Here is a 24,460-nt window from a genome sequence, read left to right as displayed (position 1 = left end):
CCATGCTCAGAGTGTACTTCTTGTCCTTAGTGGCACCATTGCTCCAGTTGGGCATCAGTCCAAGAAGGAGACAGTTTTCTCCTCTGCAAATAAGCATCTTCTGTTGGAGAGCAGATTGCTGGAGATAAGTAAAAATAAACACAAAGCAAATCAGATAATTCTCCTCTCAACAGTAATTTTCCTTGTCCTTGAAATGTCCTCAGCTACAGGTTTATTTGTTTCCCTGATGCTCAGGTAGAGTCTGTTCAGAGGGGAGTTATTCTGCATGCAGGAGGCGTTTTGGAAAACTGCACCTCTACATAGGATTCATAAACAAACCAAATGACTCAACAGAAAGAAGTTACATGCAGTGAGATTTTTTCCTCTAGGGGTATTTATAGAGAAAGAAAATAAAAATATTGGCAGAAGATAGACACTGAAATCATCAAAATTGTTCTCTCTCCAGTCTGACCAGTCTGGAATTTAATTTATGTGCTTGCTGTGGCCCCCTGGTAGCAGTCCACCTTTCTGTGTTGTGGCAAAAACAATCTCAGCTGAGGTTAAGATGCTGCTTACATGTGTTTGTAAGTGAATATCACTTCCCATCTGCCGCACTCATTGCATTTTACATAAAAAAGGGATTAATTATTTCTTCTAGATCAGCACATATGCAAATTCCTCTAAAAAATTCAAAAGAAATTCTGGGCAGAGACAATGGACTCCTTTGACAGCTACTGATGAGTCTTTAAGATGATTATAAATGTTCAGAGAAAGTAACAATTTCTGTAGTTAGGAATAAAAAAAAAGGTAATTGTTCCATATTGTAGCTTCCTTACCATTTGAGAACAACGCCAAATTTAATTCTGCCATCACAGGAATTTCTGGCTGCGGTACATGTGAGAAAAGATTTCCATTTTGAGCATGAAATTTCTTTTAACTGTGATTTTCTGATACAACATATGCCATAGAAATGAGGAAAAAATCCCTGCAGTCTGTGTGAGGGCCTTCTGATCCTTTGGAAGGATTCTGTGTGCCTCGGTGTGTAAGTGCTTGAAAGGATTGAATCCAGATGGTTTTGGGAAGGAATCAGTTTTATTTGTACCTGATACCAATAAGATTTTCCTTTTCAAACAGATCCAAGTGTCATAAGGGCTGTGCTGTGAATAAGGGATTCTGTATAAAATTAAAATCTTTGCAACATTTTTCATTTAATTACATCATAAGCTGCTAAAATGGAAATATTTATTTTTGTTTTAAGTGATATCACTGTGGAATTTCAAAGGCACATGTAACCACTACATTTATGTAATGACCACTGAAAAAATAGTACTGGAAACAAAGACTATCAATTTGAATTATCCCAAGAATATCATGCTCTTGAAAGGTAAGAGATATTAAACACCCAATATATGAGAATAATAGGGAAATAAATTCTTTTATCATTTCAGTATTGATTCCGATTTTTGGCTTTCTAAAAATGAATTTGTGTACAGGGTGTCTGCAGCTGAACTTTTGGGTAGTGATTTTGGCAGATCGAACCTGATATGAAGATCTTAAATCTGTTTGAGGAGCATCTGAATTTCCCTTCAAGGTGTAATAAAAGGCATCAAGCAGCCCCCAGTTGCATGAGCAATAACATCATTGCTGTTCTGCTTGGCAGGGTCATACCTGGCTCCAGATTATGTGTTAATGGCAACAAATTGAGATACTTCAAGACAATGAATGTCCAACAACATTATTTTAGTATTCCACGTGCCTGAAAAACTCATCTTTTCTTTCAAGAATGAATCCTGTTCCCTGAAATGCAGCTGGAGAACGAGGGCAGCTCAGGCCACCCCAGGCCTCAGGAGATTGATAGTGCTGGCAGCTGAGGATCTAATTATGGATTATTTGGGTCGCACTCTTTTATCCCAGGTAGGTGTGACTTGATTGACTCAAAAGAGGTTAGTTCATCCCCTGCACAGGGGTTATACTGAGAGCAGGAGGGAGTTATTCCCCTAGCAATTGTCATCCTGGTAATCCTAAGGAGAATCTAACAATTCCTGTAAGCAGACATCTTGATTTTCTATGGCATTTATGCATATCTTAATGATATTGCACGAACTGCTGGCAGTGAGGTATGTTATCATTACATTTGCATTAGTTATGTGTGTTTTTAATAAAGCTCAGGATGAAAGCATTTACTCAGAAAAATGCTGGTAGGAATGTTTCCTTTACAGCTTCTCTCTCAGTTTGGCAAAGGCAAAGCCCAAACCAGACTGACACAGTCTGCAATCCTTAAACTGACCTAAACAAGACACATGGCAATGTAGGGTTTATTGCATATTTTAAATTTTCATTGCTTAAGAGATTGAAAAATATTGTCTACTTGAATTACATAACAGCCCACAACTGGATTGCAGTATTTTGATGTTTTCCACAGTTTCTTGCATAAGCATTTTTAAAATCTCCCCGTTCTTGTATTTTACCTCATCTTACCTATCAATACACAGAACGTGTTCAGTGTGTCTGGGAGTTATTGTGGCATTAAATAAAAGCCATGAAGTCAGTGTTAATGATGGGGGACACTAATTAGGGCAGTCTGATTTCCCTTTGTTTGTTCCAAACTCCTGTGGAGGAGCTCAGGAGGGATCTGTCCAAGACATTACATCAGGAAAGAGGCTCAGTCTGATTTATCCATCGTGTAGGCGACACATTTCCAGAACTATATGTTCCACTTTAACAGATGCATACATTCTCAGAGGGGAGGACAATGAGGTGATGCAGGGAAAAGCATTCCCTGGAAAATCAAAAGCCCAGGTGATCATTCTGTATCTTGGTATTTCATTTTCTGAGACTCACACGGAGGAGAGGAGCACGACCCTGCTGCCAGAGTAACCAGAAGTTATGAGTATTAATTTCCTGCCTTCCCAGCACTGATTGCCTGGTAGGCATTTCTTAAGTGATAAAACTCTGTCTTGTTTTCTGCTGTTTAACTTTGTGATCACTCAACATTCATTAGGGGAGCAGGTTTTGATGAAGGGAAGATTTCACCTTGGCTTGGGAGCTTTTTAATAAAACAGTTGTTATTTTTCTAATTTGTCTTCATACTGTCCCTGAAGCACATTGAGGACAACAGGGACTGCAGCCAGAGATTGCAGCTCTGCAGAAATTGGGTTTTTTTGGGGGAGAGGAGTTTAGGAAGCTCCAGCCCTTGTTCATGTCCCTTTCTCCCAGCTCCTCACCTGCAGCTCTCCACCCCTTCAGTTGTGCTCTCAGTTGTTTTGTGGCCATAAACTGAACAAGTGAGTTAATAATCATCTTTCACCAAGAGATTGTGATAAGCCTGACTGTGCAGTCCCACAGAGTTGTGCCAGCACCACTGAAAAAAACGTTGTCACCATCATTCCAGCTGGTTTGGACTGAGGTGCCACAGAGCAGGACAGTCCCACCTCTTGGGTTTTCCTGCTGACTGTTCATGGAATGTGTTGGCGTGTGCCAAGGAACAACTTCAGCTGGAAGCAGAGTTCTCACCACCATTTTACTGGAAGGGTTCTTGTTTTGAGGAGGCTTTGGCTGAAGTTCCACACAGCCTATGCAGCACCCTGCAACTTAAGAAGCTCCATCCAATTTTTATTTTGGCTTCCTTTTGGATTCCAGGTGTGAATTATTGCTGGGGTTAATCTCCTGGAAACCCAGGATGCCCCTTGCATTCAGGGAGCAACCACAGTGTGAGGGCAGGCCTAGCCCATGCTCATTAATGTCTCCTTTCCCTCCAGCCAGTAATCACCTCCCAACTTAATTAGCTAATGTTGTGTTTGGGGATTCAATATTTATGCACCAGGGAAGCCACAACATTGCAAACCTCTCCACTGAATGCCCTTTTATAAAAACTGGATGTACCCATATGGATTGTTTCAAATAAAGATAAACTGCATTAGCACTGTGTGTTTGCAGGTGAAATTGGCTCTGATGCAGCTGCTGTATCCAAGAAATTTCCTTTATTATGAAACTCCAGTATTCATGTCCCTCCTTGTGGGATATAATACTGGAAACATTGCTGAGCCTGTGCTGAGGAGTTCATCTGATTCCAAATGAACTCCTCAGTAACAGGCTGTACATTGTGCAAGCAGAACATCTCCATCAAAGCATTTTAAATTGGTTTAAATTTTTTGTATTGACTAAAGAACGTGGGTTTGGTATTTTTTCCCCCCAAAAGTCTAAATTTTTAAATGAAAATTTGGACTTTGTATTCTAAAGTTGTGGGGTTTTTTTAAACATAACCTTTCTTTCATGAAATTATAGGAATATTTAATTAACTTTCTTTCTCTTGACACTGAATTTCTCATGGGGGGAAAATGTTTTTATTCCCCTGTTGTATATGCTTGTATCAACAAAAGTTTTGTTTAAGGCCAAATTTATCAGACTAAACAGGAGCTTTCACCATTGACTGGGTTATTCATTAACTGAGGTTACCCTGGAGTTGTTCTCATATGTAAAAGTAAGATTTAGTGCTTAGAGATAAATCTGCTCTTCTATTTGAGGGCTAATGCAGCCAATTCCAGCACAGTGAGGAGGAGACAGACAAGCAGAAGCAGCAGCTTTGTCCAGAGCTGCCTGGGGCAATAAACCAGAAACCCAAACTCTCCCATCCCTTACCATGCTCCAAGCCACCCAGTTTTTTTTTCTGGCACCTCTTTCACATTTATGCATCTTTGCAATTTTTGGAGAACAACATTGAACAATATTCCAATAATATAATACAATATTAAAAATAGCTTCATTTCCTCTAAGAAAAAATAGAATTCCCAGTTATTTCAGTGTCAGGTTATATAATTAATATTTCAGCTACAGGACAAAGTAGACACTTGTTAACAGCTGAAATGTACAAAGAACAAGCCCACAAATTCTGGGTTGTATTCTGGTTTCTAAGTGAGACCCATCCTTGTGTGCACACATGCACACAGGGCTTCTCCTGATCTTATCTCTCTGGCCTTACAAAAAATCTCAGGGCAGGAGAAAAATCTCACATTTCATTTTGTTGACTCCATTAGCTCCATGAAGGAGTTGTGATGCTTTTTAGGTTTGAAATTCCTCGTTGCAATATAATTAAAAGCTCCTTCAGGAATTGCCTTTATCTCTGTCTGTATCATGTTTGTTTATTTTTTTATCTGTCCTGACCTTTCCATTACACTTTTCAATGAATTCTCACATCTCAAATGTCCAGAGATTTCACTCCTGAATTGCTGTTCAGGCAGTGGCAGGGTCAGCTGAGGATACTCCAAGCGAGGGCACTGACTCGCGCGCTGGGAAATTCAGGGACGTTTGAGAACACAAATTCCTTTGTGTTCCAGCGACCCCAACCTCGGCCTGGACGGGGGCTTGGGGGCCTGAGCAGCAACATTCAGGATCAGCCTGAGGAGGTTTCACAGGGACATCAGGTTGGGAATCCTGGGCATGCCCTGAGAGCACAGCCCAGAGACAGGGACTGGATTCCTGCTTTTGCTTCTGTTCCATTCCAGAGTGGGGTTTGTTCATCCAGAAAATTGCATTAATACAGCAACTTGTTGATCTGGCTACATGGCCAACAGAATTTAATAGGAGTTGTTTGTCAATTAATCTGAGATTCTGTGATGGAGTGGCTGCACCCAATAGTTCATTTTAACCTGATTTGTGGATGTGCCAATGCAGTCACACGGATTCACAGGATCAGAGTCGCTTCTCTTAAGCTGCCCACAAATACTTTACATGACAATGCCATAAAATCAGGGAACTGGATATTCTGGAGTGAGAACTTGAGCCATCAGTCAGAGTCAGAGTATAACAGAGCTATAAAAGTGTGCATTGACACGGAGTGTGATCCAATTAATATAAACAATATACTCCCAAGCATATGCCACTTATCCCAGATAAATCCCACTGGCATGTCTAGATTTAGTTTCCATGTTATTCCTTAGATTTGATCATTAGGTAACACTGGACAACATTGATATTGAAGGGAGCAAATCTTGTACAGGATAAATGACAAGAACATTTACTCTGTCAGTTCTCCTTTTACTTCCAGCAGGGAAACTGCATTATCATTGCCACAAACTAATCCCATTTTGTCCCTGAGTGCAGGAGGTCTGTAGCAGAGCAATACAAATGAATTAAAATATATTGATTGTATAGAAAATTAAGTGCAAACTATTTAACACATCCTAAGTGATTAGATGCAATAAAAGCTTGCAGAGACAATTGCACAGCTGGCAACCCAAGTCAGGAGAGAACAATTGGGGGAGAGAGGACCTGGCTCCAGACCTTGGCTTTTCCACTGGGAGCCTGACAAACACCCTTTGTGCTGGAAGGGACAGGTGTCAGCCCCTTCCACTCCCCATTTAGATTTTACATCAGGTCTCGGTGAGCTCTGCCTCGAAATCCCATTTTTCTAAGCAAAGACAAAGGCAAACACCTTTTATTGGCACTGGTTCTAGAGGAGCAAAGGTGTTACATAAAGGGCTGCTGAGATTCTGGATTACACAATATTTTTAAGGGACATGTGATACATCAGAAACTATTTATGTGTACATTTGAAAGTAGCTGTTGATTAACCAAACTAATTCTTATCCTAAACAGATCAACAACGCCAAGAAGGTTCAGAAAAACAATTCTGCAGTAGCATAAAATTAAACTGTCTGGTTTGTGGGTACACAAAAGGATTAAAGAGTATAATTTTACTCTCTTAGACCAAATGAATTCCTAAATTGGAAAAGCAGCTCTGTCCAAGGTCGCCTCTGTTGTTTCCAAAAATATCTCGAAACAAACGCAAGAGGGGCACTTTGTTGGGTGTTATCTAGACATATATAGTTTCAATCAAATTCTTCAACAAGTGTCAGAATAAAAGTCAAACATTCGTCTGACACTGCCAAGTCACCGGCAGGTGAATCCCCTCAAAGGCTGAAAATAAATTTGGTAACAGATTTAAGAATTAGGGGATGTTTTCTTTAAAGAAAAAGCCACGTTAATTTGGGATTGAATTGTAAACACCTTTTAGATATTTCATGAAAGGGTTGTCTAATTCTTTCCACAACACTGGGTGAAGTGATACAAGGTTGTGTCCATGACCCAGGAAAATATTTATAGTGCTTTTTCCAGTATCTGAGTTCCCTCTTTCCCTCTCTTTGTGTTTTATGATCAGCCTTCAATTAAACCAAGAAGCAGAAAAGAACCTTCATGGTATGGGAGTTTAAAGTGGTGCATTTCCCATAGAAATATTGAAGTGCAGCTCAGCAAATAACAACCACAAAAGGAGCAGTAACCCAACAGCAAGAGCGCCCTGTGAGTGAGCCACTGTTAGAGCCTGGTCAGGAGCTGTGGGAGATGTTTTCTGGAGGAGATTTAATGTCAGGATGGCGCTGGCACTGCCCAGTCCCTGGCACTGCCCCATTGCCCTCTCTGCCCCAGGAACTGAACTGCCTCCCTCTCTGCTCCCTGAGCCCACGGAAGGGAAAACCAAGGAGAGGAACCCTTTGGGCCAGAAGATGCAACATCAGTGGGAAATATTTGTGGAACAGGTTGTGTCTGTGGGTGACTTTCAGTGCTCTGATAGTTCTGTTTGCTTTTTAACACCCTATAAAAACACGGCAGGCTCCAAGCACACAACGAGGGAGATGGGGTCACTCTTTTATAAATACTTTCTAAAACCTCCAAGGTTTTAATGCTGCAGTCCACAGAAAGCTGCTTTAGGGCACTGCATCATTTACATAGCAGTTGATAAGCAAAATATACGATTTTAATGTGATTTTAATTTTAAATGTTTCCATTTTTAGAATCCCAAAGTAATTAATCAGCCCTTTTTGCTCTTGGTAATTCTTCACTAATGGCTCTAAAACTTCTATAATAACTGCAAAGAAATGCCTAAACCCTGGTTTACTCACCAGAAAATGCTGTGGTAGTGTAAACCAAGTAAAGTGCTGAATTATTAATGCTTTATAACCTTAGAGTTTCAACTGCTGTTTAAAAAAGAGTAATCCAGTTTCAAACATTACCCCCCCCCCCAATTTTAACTGCAGAGAATCTTAATGGTTTTTAGGTTTTTTTCAGTGGGAACCAGTTGCAAAATGTATAAAGAAATTGGGAGATTGGTTCCTTCATTATTTCCCTTACTTGGTCATTATTTGTATGTGATGTAAATCTTTATGGTTTTGTTGTTGTTGCTCCCAAAGAGCAAAGCAAATTTCCTATTCCATTCCAGGAAAAATAAGCAGGGAGAGAGAAAGGAATTTCTCTTTGATAGCTGGTAAGATCCCATTTCCCATATTCCTGTCAACTGCATTTTTTCTGGTATTAGCAAAAAGTGCAGGTTTGGGCTTTATCCTATTTCAAGAGTAGACTTAATTAAGGGCTTATTGTATAAATGAGTGGGTTTAGAACTTGAGCAGTTGCAATAAAATTTAGAAGCTTAAAAATGACATCTTACTGTGTATTAAGAGACTGAACTGAAGCAGGAAAATAGACATTGGCTTGAGCAGATCCATTTGCAGGAAAAAACCTCCAGCTCCTGGCTTGCAACAAATGCTGGATGTGTGTATCCTAATTAGCAAAAATGGAGGTTTTTCATTACTATGCAGAATGGAATGGCAAAAAAAGAAGCAAAAATACGCTTTTTAATAATAAATATAAATAATTCCTTTAAATACAAGGTAAAGAACACAGTTTCAGTCAAATGATAAACACTCAATATTTCAGCACTGGATTTGTGCAATAGCCTCTCGTAAATGTCTACGAAAAATCAAACCACTTTGCTCAAGACTTGTTATTTCAATTGTTTGTGCTGAGAAAATCTTCCACAAACATTTAATTTTTGTTATAAATTAGAACATGTCCCATGGAACATTGATTTGTGTTGGCTGAAAGGCGTTATTTTAGATAATTACTGTTATTTTTATTTTCAGTGTGCTATAAATCTGATGATGGGCCCTTTAATTCCTGCTTGTTCTGTCAGGATGAAGAACAGAGCTAAATCCAGCAGACCTTGTTTTGGCAAAACTCCCACTGAAGTCAGGGCTTGTGAAAGTCAGGTTTGTCTCCCAGTTCCTGCTGATTATTTGGGACATGTTTGCTCCCTCTCCAAGTCCCCAGAGCTGCTCACCCAGGATGACACCACCACAGGAATCTGGGAATCGGTGTGAAAAATGCCCTTTTCACCCCCTGCCCTTGGAGTAACAGGGATTGCCTCTGGAGTTCGGAGAGCCCGCTTTAAATTCAGAGAGAATTTAAAGAACTCTTTAAACAAGCTGGAAATAGGTCAGATTCTGATTGTTAGAAAACAACTCCCCCGTGGGTGGTGCCAGCCAGGTGGGACCTTGTGATAAAGTTGTTGATTCGTGGAACGCTTCCTTACTGGAACGCTGGCACGGCCGGGGGCTGTCAGTGCCGTGTCGCTGCAGCGAGGCAGCTGAAGGGTTAACGGCGATCCCAGGGCAGGAACCTCCTGCCGGCAGCGATAACCCCGGGCTCTGGGATTTGCCTTTTAATGGGCTCCGAGCAAACAGGGCCAGAGAGAGCCCAGAGCTGCCCTTGTCCCAGCCAGGGGGAAGGAGGGGGGCCCGCACTGTGTCACAGCCTTCCCCCAAGGGGACACTTCAGTGACAGAGCTCAGTGGTGGCCGTCTGCCACCCTGGGGGAGCTGGCTCCCGGCTGGCCAAGCACTGCCAGAGGGGATCCATGGGCTCTGCATCCACGGCTCTCTGGGACAGGCACAGGGAGCGAGCTCCAGCTGCCTCTGGGCCAGACACAGAACACTGATCCAAGCTCTGAGCTGCACCTCCAGCCCTGGGCAAGATCCCACACTGATTCCATAGGCAGAACATGACCCATGGGCACTCCAGGCACTGCTGCCACCTCTGCTGCAGCCTGGTCTGCAACTGAGAGCAGCATCAGCTGCAGGGAAGTCTTGTCAAGAAACCTCTGCAAACTGGAATATTTAAACACAAAAACCTTCATGGCTGTGGGCACCTATATGCATGTGACATCCTCGGGGTAATCTCCATGAGGGTAAAGAGATGAAAATAAGCAATCCTAGATTTGGGTAGGAAAGGAAGTTTGATAACATCCATTTTAGTTATTATAGTTCAAATGGAAGCAAGATGGTAGCTCTAATATAAACCAGATTATCTGATACCCAGATGGTAAATGGCTGCTCCCACAAACAGTGGATGTGCTGCTTTCTCATGCCTGTTTCTGATGTCTGGAACTATTTCATCTCTCAGGTCCATGTGGATCTTGCTGTAGCTCCAGGGACAGCTGAAATCAACATCACTAAATCCCCCAAAGCTGCAGAATATTACAGTAGTTTTGTAGCTGGGATGGATGCCTCATCCAGTTCTGGATAGGGATAAGGAGAAGCCTTTGGAAACCAAGTGAGCTGCTGCTCATGTGACTGCTTGGACTGGTGTTCCAGCTGGGACAAATTTGGTAAGTGCTGCTGCCTCAAATTTACCTAAATTTTTGATTTATTTGGACCTTCCCAATAGAAATGCAAGTATTTTGCCATTTAGAATGTTTAATCTTATTAACCAGCCAGGCTATTAGCAATAACAAAGTAAAAAACTGAGAAGTTAGCTTTTTTTGTGGCAAGATAGGAAGATAAAACTGTGAAATTCCAAGATTTTTGAATGCTCCCATCAAATCCTGAACTAGGTTGAAAAGCCAGTGAACAGAATCCATTAAAGCTGCATTTATTAAATGTCCACTTGTATCAAAAGCTAAAAATAGTGTTTGAGTTTTTCCAATTTTCCTTTGATAACAGTTATTATGATTTTTTGCTTCATCTCAGAAAGTCATTTTGCTGCTGCTGCTGCAGTGTATAATGTGTGCCCTTTCTTGGTGCAGCACAAATGACAGAGCACTAATCAGATCAGAACAACAATCACGTCATCTTTGAGTAACCAGCAATAAACTGTTTTTATAAGGAAGAAAGATGAACTATTTTTAGGGTAACTGAACAGAAAACCAGAAAATGATTGTACTCAGTCTCACTCCACATCATTGCTGTGAATTTCCAAGGCATTGCTTTTCCCTGGGCAGCAGGCTAATCCCTGTCATACATCTTTGTGTAAATGGTCCAGTCAAACAGGATTTCTAAGGTTTGGTTAAAAGTTTTGACTTCCAGTCTATGAAATCCCCTCTCTCCCTGCCCTGTCTAGTGACTGTGAACCACAGGCTGATCCCTGAGTAACCTAAATGTCCATTTTTGGTGATTATCCCACGTTTTCAGCGTGTCTCACATCTCCTGGTCTGTTATTTTCCTATTGCTGTCAAGCCTTCAGCAAACGCCCCCATTGGGAGTCCAGGGATGGCTTTGCCATGGCTCCTGCAGCTCTGCACCCTGGGAATGATGGCACAAAGCACCCAGGTGTCCCTGGAGATGGCTGTGCCCACCCCACACGGCCTGGCCTTTCCTGAGCTCTCCCTCCTGCCAGAGATCCCTTCCCTGCCCCACTGAATCCTGCAGCAATCAGCTCCTGGGGGCAGGGGGTGGTGGCACAGCTCCACCTGTGCCTGTGCCTTCCCCCTGTGCCAGGGGCACCCTGCTCTTCTCCCTGGCCTGGGACAGTGGGGTCAGTGTGCAGCTGTTGGGAAAAACTATCTCCAGCTATTTGGCAGCGTGGGAGGGCTGGCATGAGGATGTCCTGGGATCTGTGGAGCTGAGACCCACTCCTCACACTGTGAGCCCTTTGGAAGCTTCTCAAAGAAATGTCATTAAATAACCCCTTTTTCCTGTGACCCAGCCACCAACCATTTCCTTCTTTCACCTAAAAAATGTAAAAAAGAAGAATACCATACAGTCAAAATGTAGTTTTGCCAGTTTTTATTTTAGTCCTGTTAACAAATATATTTAATGCAAAGGCAAACCAGGAACTCTATATATAATTCCCAAACTCTCTGGATATAGAAACTAGCAGAAGATCTCATAGTTAGGTATCAAAGAAAGCAAAATTACTCTTTTTATATCCTGAAAAAAGACACTCTACTTCAAACAGGAAAAACTATAAAAAACCCCACCAACCTATCTAGGAATCCAGTAAGGCAAAGGAGAGCAGCAGGAGCTCTGGTCCCACAGAATTCTCTCTGTGCTGCTGATCTGTGGCAGGGCCAGGAGTGCTCATCTGGAATGGTGACATGTGAGGGACACTCAGTCCTCACCTCCATCCCTGTGCCCCTGGGCCACCTCTGAGGGCAGGGACAGCTGCCTGAGGCTCCCAGCTCAGGGCTGCACTCCAGGCCAGATGCAAGAACCCCTGGGCCATATCTACATCCATGGATAACCTCCAGCCCTGGGATGACCCTCTCTGTGTGTGTGTAATCCCTTTGGAATTGCACTGTGCAGACAAAACAGCTCAAAACTCCTCCCTGGGGAAAGCTTCAGCCCAGCTCCCTTTACATTTTCACTCTCAGAAAATACAAAGGGGGTAAATGTGCAAGGAAAAAACTTCTGTTAAAAAAAACAGCAGCAAAAGATAATGGAAAAAGCTCAGAATCCAAGTGATTGTTCTCCAGGCAATCAGCTGAGCTCAACTGTGCAAGGAAAGAATGGCCAGGAGTGCTGGGGCCAGGCCAGCAGCTCCTGCTGCCACACTGCCTGGCTAAGGACAATGGGGACAACAGGGCCAAGCCAGGAGGGCCACAATTATACAACATCAAGACTCTCAGGCCTTGCAAAAATGTAACCTTATCGATAGAGAATGAGAGGCAGAGCAATTACATGAGTTTTCTGTGACCCTGCAGAGGATTTGTTTCCCTTTGATCTCCCTGCAGATGCCATTCCCAGCCTCCTAAAACACAGATTTACGAGCAGGTTCAGCCCAGTGCAGCCCTCCCAGCCATGGCACACGGGCACTGAGACATGGAGCAAAAGCTTCCAGAGGGGTTCTTTGCTCTCTCTGTTTATGCACCAACACCAAACCATGTACAAAAATTGTAGAATTGATGAAAGCAACAGTATTTAACAAGAGTCCTCCTACTTCATGTGGGTATCAGGAGGAAGAATTCATAACACAAGCCTATCTTTACCTCCTTCCTGAATGATCTGACCAATGGCTGCTTGATTTTGTTGTTTCAGAAAACATTCTCTCTTACATTCCATTAATTTCTCAAAGTCCTGCCACATTTTCATTTGCTTCATATTCAGCCCGTGACTTTCCCGTACAACTTTCTGTTTCTCTCGCAGTTTCTGTTAAAAATACAAAAATATTGGATTTCTGCAACAGCTCTACACCACAAAAGTTGCTCACATAAGCAGCTTGGAATGACAGAGATATTTATATGCTATGGAAATATTGTTTTGTTCACACTGATAACACTCTCTTCAAGTGCTAAAGGCATTAACACCTGGGACTTAGTTCTTTGTATGGATTGACAACTATTTCCATGGTTTTTAACTGTCTAGTCTTATCTATTTGAGAACTTATGCTAAAAATCTGACATCATTTCCATGCAGAGCCCTTGCAGTATCAAGGTACAACATGCAATGGATTCACACCAAGATACTCGAACACGAAATCAATGTTTTACAATTAAACCCCTTCCTGATTCTTAAGAGAGGCAGCCCAGACCTGTAAAAATCACTGACTGAGTAAGAAAAGGAAATTAATAAAAGCTGTTTGGTGTGACTTGCTAAGCCCAGCCTGTCCCTGCTGATCTGAGCTTCAGACAAGATTAAAACTGGACAACTGCTTTTGTCTGACACTGCTGATCCCCTGGCCTTTAGCAGCAGTGATAAGGGTGACAGGCTCACAATTTATTGTCTTCAACAGGTTGCTTTATATACAACAGAAAATCTGAGCTGGCACAGTTCGTTATGCCCCTGTTCAGGCTCTTATCCAAAGGGTTTTCAGGGAATGTGCTGTCACATTGAGCTGTTTGCCTATCCCTTACAGCAGCTCATGCTATTCCCTGCAGGAAATCAAGCCCTGAGGAGGGAGCAGGATCCTTTTCCAGGGTATTAATTACCAATGCCAGCAGTGATGGAATTTTCTTTGCAGGCTGCACAATGCTTTTTATAAAAGACTGACCACAGCCCCACAAAAATACAAACTGTTCAATGGCTGTACAAGGTAAAAGCCTCATTCTTACCTTCCCAAGGTTTTCCTGTTCAAGGATTATTCGTGTATACTGTTCTCTAAAGGAAACATAAAATCATTTTATCATGATTTGGTTCTGCGTAACAGGACAGAATAATGATGCAAACATGGAAAATGATGGAAGTATTGGGAGGTTCATAAATGAGACAGAAGAGGAAACACAAAGAAACCTTTTTGTCATTGGCAAAATGAATCCTTGATATGAAGTATCAGATCTCCTTGTCTCAGCTGTGCAGCTGGGAGAAGTGATCCTGGCTAAGGTCTCTTACATTTTTGAAGCAGGCCATGATCACTGCTCCTTCCAGCTTGAGGGCAACAGTGAGGCCATGCAGATGAGACCCTGATCCTTTTTGTAATTAATTTATCCTGGTGACATCCCGAGGGGAGCCACAGCCTCACTCATACAGGTGTCAGAATGCACAGACCCACAGCCCTTAACTGCTGTCAATGCAGGGTTGGGATGAGGGGGAGAGTCCAGGAATGAGTGGGAAAATCCAGGAATGAGGGGGAATGGCCAGGAATGAGGGGAAATGGCCAGGAATGAGAAGAAATGGCCAGGAATGAGAAGAAATGGCCAGGAATGAGGGGAAATGGCGTTTCAGCCCAGGCCTGAGCAGGCCACTGAGTGCAGTGGCAATGCTGCACGCTCCTCTCCCAGCACAGCCCTCACATTTCAGGCCTGAGTACAGGCTGAGAAGTGTTAATGCTGACTTGCAGCATGGAAAGCCCTGGCTGGTCACCTCTGTCTGTACCAGGTGGCCTCATCTCTCTGCCATACCCAAAGCTGACACATGACCCCTGGCAGTAAAATATGCAAACCACAACAGCACCGGCCACAGACAGCACAGGCACTTATCTTTAGCTTTTCTGAAATGTGACAATAGAAAAAAAACCTGTGCACTGAGCCATTTGGAAAAAAAATCAATTCTATTTTGTGTGTAATTATTACATTTTTCTGGTGTGAGAATCAGCTAAAGGAATTCCAAATAACCCAGCTCATTTAAAGAGCTTCCCAAAGGGCTCAGGGTAGATGACCTCTGAGTACAGAAATCCTGATTTCCAGAAAGAAATGTTCCCCTTCACGATGCCAGAACCTGAGAGGGTTTCCTGGAGTGTGAGAGCAGCTGTGTGGACCCAAAGCTCTGTGTTCCCTTATTCCTTCCCTTTCTCCCAGGTACTGGAGGCCTTTGACTGGAGCCCTTGGGCCTGGGCCAGCTGCTCCTGCCTCCACAGGAACAGAGCTGGATCACTTTAGGATCTCTTGCTCTTGGACAATTGCAGCCAGAACAGAGCAGAGCTGTGCTGAGGCTGCTCCAGGTGCTGTGCTGTCCCACTGATCCCAGCAATCCTGGCTGAAGCTGTTCTTTGCCCTGGCACACAGCACATGTTCTCACACATTTGGCCTCCAGAACACCCTCTTTTTTTTTTAAGTAGAGTTTTTAAAGTAATCATCAGAAGATTTTATGTCTTTCCTAGTAAGTTTTTCTTTACTATTTATAATGATGACTGGAAAGAATGTAACTTAATAACTTTGTTAAAACCCTACAACTTTTTATTTTTAGAAAAGAAAATTAACTTTTCACATTCCTAACAAGTGACTGCACGGAACAGAGAGTTTATATTCAATAAAGAGGGTCTGAATGAAGACATTTTTTGTTCAATACGTTGTTAGGAAAGTGCAATTCTATTTATGGTTCATTTTTACTCCGTTTACATTCCAGCACTTGCTGAAAAATACATTCGGGTTCTAAAGGGATGTCTAGAGAAAAATGTCATCGTCTCATTTTATATTTTGCCACAATCTCTCCACTGAACTTTGCTGTAACTCACTGAAATGAGACAGCTCTGTGACCTCTTAGCAAGGTCAGGACTGGCTGATCCCTGTGGGAGGATCATTTCCAGACTGGGGAAGTGAAACAGGGACAGCACAGGGGGGTGCCAGCCTGCTCACATTCCCTCCCCGTACCGGGACTGCACGGCTGGGCTCCTGCTCCATCCCAGCACTGGCTCTGATGGCTGCTCTGTGTCAATCCCACATCCTGGATGCTCAATCCCCACATCCTGGATGCTCAATCCCCACATCCTGGATGCTCAATTCCCAGGATTTGAGTTGGAGTGAACCAACCTGAGCTCCCACTCCCCACTGTCTGACCCTGCTGCCTCAGGTCCTCATCCTCATGAATATTCACATCATCACTAAGGTTTTATCTGTTCAGCCTTCTGCTTTATTGTGCTGTTTCATCTTTCCTTCATTAGATAAATGTTTATTTCCTACAGCCTTTCATTATTTTGTGAAATAGAGCAAGAGCCCTCTCAGCCTTTTCTTTCCTCATCCTCCCCAACGTCTGTAGTTCTGATTCTTTGCTTACTCTTATTTCCCTACACTCTGTAGTACCCAGTGATTGAGCACTCCCATGCCTCACATCCTTGCAGAAGCTCTCTGTGATAAATGTTACTCTGGTCCTTCCCTTCCTGGTGATCTCTGCCTCTTCTACACCATGGAGCTGCAGCTCCACTGGTACCAGTGGAAAGGGTCTGATGGATTCTCCTGAGAGAATCCCTGGAGTTTTCTCACTGTCTGACACATTTCCCTATCAATGGCCATAAAACTGAGCAAACATGAATTTTAAAACTGTTTTGATAAATGTTCATGACTGGGAAATATTGTGGTGGGAAAGCAAAGACCACCTTGTACAACTACTGACACCCAACTGGATTATTTTGTTGACAACAAGGATCTAATATTTACTTTTCTGGAAAACAGAATTTCTATTTCTTGCAATATTCTGAAATTTTGAAGAGCTAATTATGAAGAATAAGCCCTGAGTATTTTGACACTTTTACCAACTGGAAATTATAAATGTTTTGGATTTTCCTGATGCTTAATTTTGAAACAGTTTGTTGACTGTTGCCTGAATTTTGTTTCAGCTTTTACGTTGTATTAGAAGATTGAACATACACAAAATTTTCAACAGGATACTTTCACAAAAATATTTAGTTAAGTTACACTTAGTTAAGTGTAAAAAATCTCTATGACATGGTAACATTTAGACTTAGCACAGATAATGAATCTAAAATATCTCATTCTCAGAAAACATTTCCATCTTTGGCAGGAAAAATTAATATTTAAAATAGAAAACTACACCAAAAATAATCAGCAGCTCAATTTATAGTATTTCCTGTTTCTCTTGCTGCCAGTCAAAGGCGAGGGGTCCTGAAAAGAGTCATGGGATGAAGGAAGTGGCTTTTTACTGGAGTCACTGAAACTGAGGGTAAGGATGGAGGTTCATGGGATGGTGCAGAACCATCCTCAGAGTCTGGGGCTTCCAGTGAAAGCCTGTCCTGGGCTGAAATCTCCAGTGGGAGGGGCAAACCTCCTGCTCTGTCTGACAGAACTCGTACGTTCGCAGCAGTATAGGCTGGAATCCCAGATGCTTATTTTTAGATTATTATAGTGTTTCTAAATTTATCAGGTGAACTCCTCCACCCCAAATGCCAATGAGAAAATTCCTGACTTCAGCCTCAGTTTGTGAATCTCCTTCAGGTGACCCTGAGGGGACAGAATCCTGCCAGGGGCAGAGAGCCCTGCCCCGCTCACCGAACCGCCCTGCGCCGCTCCTGCGGCTCTGGGGACACGTAGGCCTTCATCTCCTCCTTGGCACGCTGCAGCTGGACCTCCAGGCTCTGGGAAGAAACACATCATCAAATACATACCTGGGTGTGTATATTATAATTGCCATTTCGTTTCGCTCTGAACTGTTTGTGCTCTCACCCTTTTCATGCAGTTAATGTAACGGTAGTTGCTCTCTTCCTGGGCACACTCCTCAAGAAGCCCTTTCACTTCCTGTGGGAAAAGAGGAAAATTCCAAAGCACAGGGTGACTGCAAGCTCCCAGGAGATGCCCTGTGTTGCCATATAAACCATGAGAGTTTATAATATTAATAATAGTAATAATAATCCTGAATTGACAACTTCTCAAATGTTTATAAAATTTGGGCTTCTCACAAGTCTCTTTCAGAGTGAAAGACAACTGAGTGGTTTTAGATTTGCAGTTTCAGTCACAGTCAGAGATGCAAAATGGCTGTTAACAGGTTTTTATTAATGCCTGACTTGTAACAGACACTTCAGCAGTGCTGCCAAGACTCCTGTTCCTCAGCACATCTGAAGTGCCAGGCACAGCTGTGAACAAGCACTTCCTAGAACATATCTGCAAAGTGCATGTTAGAAGCTACAGACACGCCAATAGTAGGTTAATCACCAATCAATAATTACATGGAGGAATCTGGACATGGTGGGTTGCTCCCATCTCTAAATGGTCCATTCCCAAAAAGCCTCATGATCCCAGTGGAATTCCTGTACTCATTCCAGGCTGCACAGCATTTGCAATTCCAGAGCTCTGTCAGTGTGTGATTTCCAGACCATCAGCTGGAAAACTGAATTCTACAGTTCAACTCCTGTCCAGCTCAGTCAGTGGCTGTGATTGTCACCACCTGGTAGAAAATGACTGGGACTTGTCTGCCAAGAAGAAAAGCCTCGATTGCTCTTGTAAAATAGTTCCTTTGGAAGGTCCATTTCATACCAGGTCCATCTGGTAGGAAGGAACATTTAGAGGAGGAAAATAACTGTCTGTATATCCACCCACACTTTAAACTCCCTGTTTACCTTGCAGTAAATCTTCTGAGGGCAAGGCCTTGAGAAACCAAGCCCAGTCAAAATTCACAGGAGTGATGGAGCGAGACAAAGCAGGAATACAAGACTGTCCCACTTAATGAAGTCTCCTCACCACCAGTTTCAGTCATTAATTATCCACTGAATTTGTTGCTAATGCAGTGAAACTGCTAACTACATATAAAGGTTTGTCTTGATCAATTAATCTTTATTTTATGGACAAACTGTTCCCTAACAGACACTGCAGGGCAGCAGCATTTGTGGCAGACTCACCTCCTTGCTGATCAGAGCTGCACGAAGCACCCTGAGCCCCTGTGCTGCTGCTCAGGGCCTGTGAGACTGCAGCCACCCCAGAGCAGCTCCAGGCACGGCCTGGGGTCCCCCTGACTCACTGATTTGTACTTTGCTCGTGCTGAGGAGGCAGGGCAGCACTGCAGCCCAGCACCAATGCAGTGCAGTGCAGTGCAGCAGGCAGGAGCAGAGGCAGCCCAGCTCACCTGCTCCAGCGCCGAGCGATTGGTCTCCAGCCCGGCCGCACAACTGTCATAGTGCATCTTCTTCTCCTCACGTTCCTGAGTTAACTCCTTGGTGAAAAGGGCAAAAGGGCACATCAGGGAAAGGGAAATCTTCCTTTGGCTGGCATGTGACACTCAGGCCCCTCACACACCAGCCCCAGCTGCTGGAGTGTGACCCTCACTGGCTGTGATTACACAGGGAAGCCACCAACCCCCCCATCCCGGGGATCAGAGAGAAGGAAATTCCCTCTGTTCCCTGCCAGGGTAACAAGGCTGTGTTTGCAAGAAGAAAAAGAACAAATAATTATAAAAATAGACATTAAGAAAGGATCACTCTAAGTGTTCCCTATGAAAAGCCAGATTTCCACTTGTGCACAATCAACCCCTTTGCTGGATTTCATCTGCTGACAACTTTGAATGGAACCATTAAAAGTAGGATTTTTGGAAATTTCACTGATAGATAAATGGATCAGTTTATTTAATTCCATGGTAATGAGCCAACTTATGGCAGCTGTACACCCAAAAGACATTTTTTCCCCAGCTCTCTATAAAATTTTGAGAACAAATGGACAAATTTGTTAGAGCCACAGACTAAAGCAGGAATTAGATCAATGTAGCCAATATTTGGATGAGAAGTTATCTGCAATCCACTCAGAAAAACAGTGTTGGTTGGAATCACCAGTGCTGAAATACAGAAATAACTTTGCAACTAACCTGAAACTAGCTTTGCTTTGGGTTTGAACTATGACTTTTCACATTTTTCCCTGATGTAGGAATTTTTTAAATTGCTATAAAGGACTGAATTCTGTGCCTGCAGTGTCAGCTTTTACAAATCCCAACCTTTAGCACGTTGCTTGCTGCAAACGGTGTTGACACATTCTGCTATTTCCAGCTTTCCCTCAGAGTTGATCATGTCCTTGTGGAGCCCTTCAGAGATCTGGAAATTGGATTTATTTGTGGGTTTGACTCGGTTTACACAGAAAGAAAGGGGAGTTTCTACAAACCTGGCAGGTCTGACGCAGCTGCCTCAGCTCTTTGATGACAGGAGCAAGGCTTGCCTTCTTCTCTGCCACCATGGCATTCAGCTTCTTCACCTGAGAAAGGGCCAGAATAATATTCATTAACTCTATAACCCTAATTGTACATTTATGTAATTAGGAATGTGAAAAGAAAGGGAAGTAAACCAAAATACGGAGAGGAAAAAATGTGTGATGAAACCTTAATTATCCAAATGAGGTTCAGGCCTAATTAAGAAAGGGGAAAAGCCCATCTGGCAGTGGGGCCATTCCCACAGTTCCAACTGAGGACATCCCAACAAAGCCCAGGGCACGGCCCTTGGGGCAGACACCAAAGAGCTGAAGGAGCAGGGGAGATGGAGGGGATGCACACAGGGGGCTCAGAGAAAGGAACAAATCCTTAAGAAAACAAATACGCTTGCATAGGTTAAATAAAGCTTGAAAATGCTGAAACTGAGTCACTTTGATATATTTAGACTGAAAATTCAAATTGCATCCACCTTTCTGTTTGAGAGCAATTCTATTTTAGTTACACCATTGTATTCTAGAAGTGCCCTAATGAGTTAAAAAGATGCTATTTTGCTTTTTGCTCTCTTATAATATTTTTAAATTAGAAATTCAAGTTCTTTCTTGCTTCTATGGCTATGTGGGCAGGTAAATTAAAACATGACAGTTCTAAGGGCAATTGAAAATCAGGCTATAAAGAAAAAGACAAGCTATTTAGCTCTTTAAGCATATTAAGTATCTTTTCAACAAATGCTTAACTCCAGTGATTTACAAACATTTTAGAAAAAGCCTCTATTACAGATTCAAACCATTCATCTCTTTCAAATAATGTGTCAAATAAGAACAAATATGAAACCACCTCTGAAATCATGAAAAAGGTAAAAAATCAAAGGCAAGAAGATTTGATATCCCTAAAGTTTCTGAAGGGGAGAAAAGAAGGATTTATTTGCAGGATTTTAAAGAAAATAAATGCACATTTTAGTAAACTTTGTCAAGATCATCTTTGCAGATGTGTTTGTTAGAAATATTTATATATATGTATAAACACAGATTAAAGGAAATTTATAAACCCAAACAAAAAGATTAAATTGGGTTTTATATGCTGAGGAACCAGATATTCAAACTGAGGAAATGCAATAGTTTAAGACAAAAAATCACCATTTCAGACATGTTATCTAATGTCTGGCCTTTCACTTCATCCATTTCACTCTTCACTGCAGAGACTCTTTCCAGCTCCTCCTGGGTGTAGCTGTATCCAGAGATTCCTTTCTTCTCCTCAATTGCTTGCTGCAGACACAAACAATCAATGCTGGATGTGAGTCCATTAACCAAGAAACAGCAAATTCCTTCTTGGAGCTAAATATTGTGAAGAAGTAAAAAGGGTAAGTACTATAATTAATTTATTTTATTAATCAATTTATTATAATTAATCTAGCTTCCAGAAAAGTAGATTTTATCCCGTGCATGAACAGCAGGACAATAAAACCCCTCTGTAAATACAATATTTGGTCATCCAATGCCCAGTGAAGTGAACAGAGTTTCCACAGAGCAAAACGGGCTGGAGGTCAGGCTCTGAAGAATTTCAATGTGTAAAATCTGTCTGCTTGATCAAAAGATACAGCAAATTATTTTGTAAAGTATTTTGGTAACAAGAACACAGGGATTGGAAGAAAATACCACAGAGTGTTCCTGCATTTGGGATGCTTACAGTTATCCAGAGCAGAAATCCTTCTGGCTTAGGGAAGATTTATCCGTTTTAAATTTAAACACATTTCCTTCTAAAAATTGTGGGTGCTTGCCTGCTCTTTCTTTAAATACCATTCCTATATATTTTAGAGCAGTAACTTGGATCCTGTTTGCTGCTGGTCATTCTCTAAGCCCTCACTACATCTATGGATACCAAAAAGTAATTTAAGCATCCAGCCTTGCCCTAAGCAGCACTTGTACAGATTTACCATCCACTTTAAAAAGCAGGGTCAGGCCCCTCAGTCTAAAAAGAAGCTGCAGACCAGTCCTGATGGCCACAAACTACAGCAGCCTCAGAGTTAACAGCTAAAAATCCCTTTTCTACCCCAAAGGCTCCTTCAGTGAGGGCAGCAGGAGCTGGGGGTGATACACATTAGAATAATGGTAGCAGGATCCCTGGGATGGAGGGCAGGGGAGCAGCACAGGGTGATACACATTGGAATAATGGGGGAATAATGGCAGCAGCATCCTGGGATGGGAGGGCTGGGGGAGCAGCACAAGGTGACACACATTGGAATAATCCCAGCAGCATCCCTGGGATGCTCAGGCTGCTCCAGGGAGGGCAGGGGAGCAGCACAGGGTGATACACATTGGAATAATCCCAGCAGCATCCCTGGGATGCTCGGGCTGCTCCAGGGAGGGCAGGGAAGGAGGGGAGCAGCACGAGGTGACACACAACACCCAGCAGCATCCCTGGGGTGCTCAGGCTTCTCCCAGGGCAGGGAAGGAGGGGAGCAGCACGAGGTGACACACAACACCCAGCAGCATCCCTGGGATGCTCAGGCTGCTCCCAGGGCAGGGAAGGAGGGGAGCAGCACGAGGTGACACACAACACCCAGCAGGATCCCTGGGATGCTCGGGCTGCTCCAGGGAGGGCAGGGAAGGAGGGGAGCAGCACGAGGTGACACACAACACCCAGCAGGATCCCTGGGTGCTCAGGCTGCTCCCAGGGCAGGGAGGGAGGGGAGCAGCAGGAGCTGACACACAACACCCAGCAGGATCCCTGGGGTGCTCAGGCTGCTCCCAGGGCAGGGAAGGAGGGGAGCAGCCCCAGCTGAGGGTACCAGCTGCTGCTGGGTGGCCTGGTGGCGCTGCCGCAGGAGCTCCTCGGTCCTCTGCAGGATCCCGTACTCGGCCGTGATTGCCGCCACCTCCTGCCGCCTCCTCTTGTAAAGCGTGTTCTTGCTGCGGAGCCTGCTCACGTACTGCTTGAACTGGAGGGAGAGACAGCAACAGGGCCTTAGCACAGCATCCAGTGGAATTGTCCTCTGTGTCCTGCACATCCAAAATGCAGTGGTTAGAACAGAGGGCTGGGATTCAGGATGCCCAAGGTCTATTTATTTTCAGCTCTGCGTTTGTTCACCGACGGAGATCAAGGAAAAGCAGCTCCTCTGCTTTCTGTCCCAGCTCACTGGTTTGCAGGCCTGAGATCACTCCCTTCTGCTTGCCACCATTTGACAGCTGGAAAAGTAAATACTCCTTGCAAAACGTTCTGGGAGTCATGGATAATAAAAACTTAATGCAACGGTAATTTGCACTTGTACCAGAGCCCCAGCCCTGCAGACCAAAACATGGTAATAGCCAGCAGCTAAATTGGAAGGAAAGAGGACATGGGAAAAGATTCCTTTTTTAAATGTTCTCTGTAGTTAAAACTTGTTGCTCTCTTTCCTTGACTCCTGCAGACCTGGATGATATTGCTGGCTAAGTTTTCAAAGCCAGGAAAATAAAAACATAGAAAGAGAGAAATGCAGTATCTATTTCACTCAAAATCTAAAGCAACGGAGAATTTATATTTTTATTAAAAATTGAGTAAAATAATAAAAATCCTTACAGTCCAACAGCCTTAGCTAATTCACACCTGGACCTGTGTGTGTTCAATTTGTAACACAAGCACCAGGGGCTGAAACAAGCAGGTAAGATTTTTCTGTACTTTAATGTTTTCCATCTGTTGTGCAGTCTCAGCTCTTATTGTTGGATTTTACATCAGAGCTGCAAGGTAAATGCCAGTCACAGCTCAAAAAATGCATTCAGATCCAGAGATGCAAAGCAAATAAAATTTATGAGAGTAAATGATGTAAGAACAGGCTTCAGAATGCTCCTGGATGAGGAGGTGTTCAGTGTGTGCAGGGAGCACAGACCAGGCAGCCCCAGGAGGAAAATTAATCCCACTCCCACTGATACAGGCTTGAAATTCAAACATAAAATAACTTAAATTTCAAAATTTACATTAATTTTTCTTTTTGTGAAATTATCTCTCTCCCTTCCACAGAATAAACCCAAACCCCCAATGTGACCAAAGGCTAAGAACCCCCAGAGTAACTGTATGTTCTATAAAAAGTGTCCTGGGCAAACTGCCCACAGTGAAATCAACCCTGTTCATCTGCCATCCTGTGCAATATCTAGGCCAAAGCTGCCTCTCTCTTGCTAC

General features: G+C 43.1%; 1 protein-coding gene across 1 annotated transcript in view; it reads right to left on the bottom strand.

Annotated features, from left to right (window-relative positions):
* Positions 1-11,792: 11,792 nt before the first annotated feature.
* IFT81 (intraflagellar transport 81) overlaps positions 11,793-24,460 on the bottom strand; it is a 37,278-nt gene continuing 24,610 nt past the window's right edge. The window contains exons 11-18 of the mRNA XM_066562232.1: positions 23,097-23,246; positions 21,445-21,573; positions 20,269-20,358; positions 19,247-19,333; positions 17,854-17,925; positions 17,680-17,765; positions 14,074-14,119; positions 11,793-13,171 (exon numbers count right to left, since the gene is read on the bottom strand). Of these exons, the coding sequence (XP_066418329.1) occupies positions 12,989-13,171; positions 14,074-14,119; positions 17,680-17,765; positions 17,854-17,925; positions 19,247-19,333; positions 20,269-20,358; positions 21,445-21,573; positions 23,097-23,246 (843 nt within the window). The 3' untranslated portion in view covers positions 11,793-12,988. The remainder of the gene's footprint in view (positions 13,172-14,073; positions 14,120-17,679; positions 17,766-17,853; positions 17,926-19,246; positions 19,334-20,268; positions 20,359-21,444; positions 21,574-23,096; positions 23,247-24,460) is intronic.

The sequence above is a fragment of the Molothrus aeneus genome, chromosome 18 (genome assembly GCF_037042795.1).
Source record: "Molothrus aeneus isolate 106 chromosome 18, BPBGC_Maene_1.0, whole genome shotgun sequence".
Taxonomy (NCBI): domain Eukaryota; kingdom Metazoa; phylum Chordata; class Aves; order Passeriformes; family Icteridae; genus Molothrus; species Molothrus aeneus.
The sequence above is the reverse complement of the archived record's forward strand: the minus strand, read 5'-3'. Positions and strand labels throughout refer to the sequence as shown.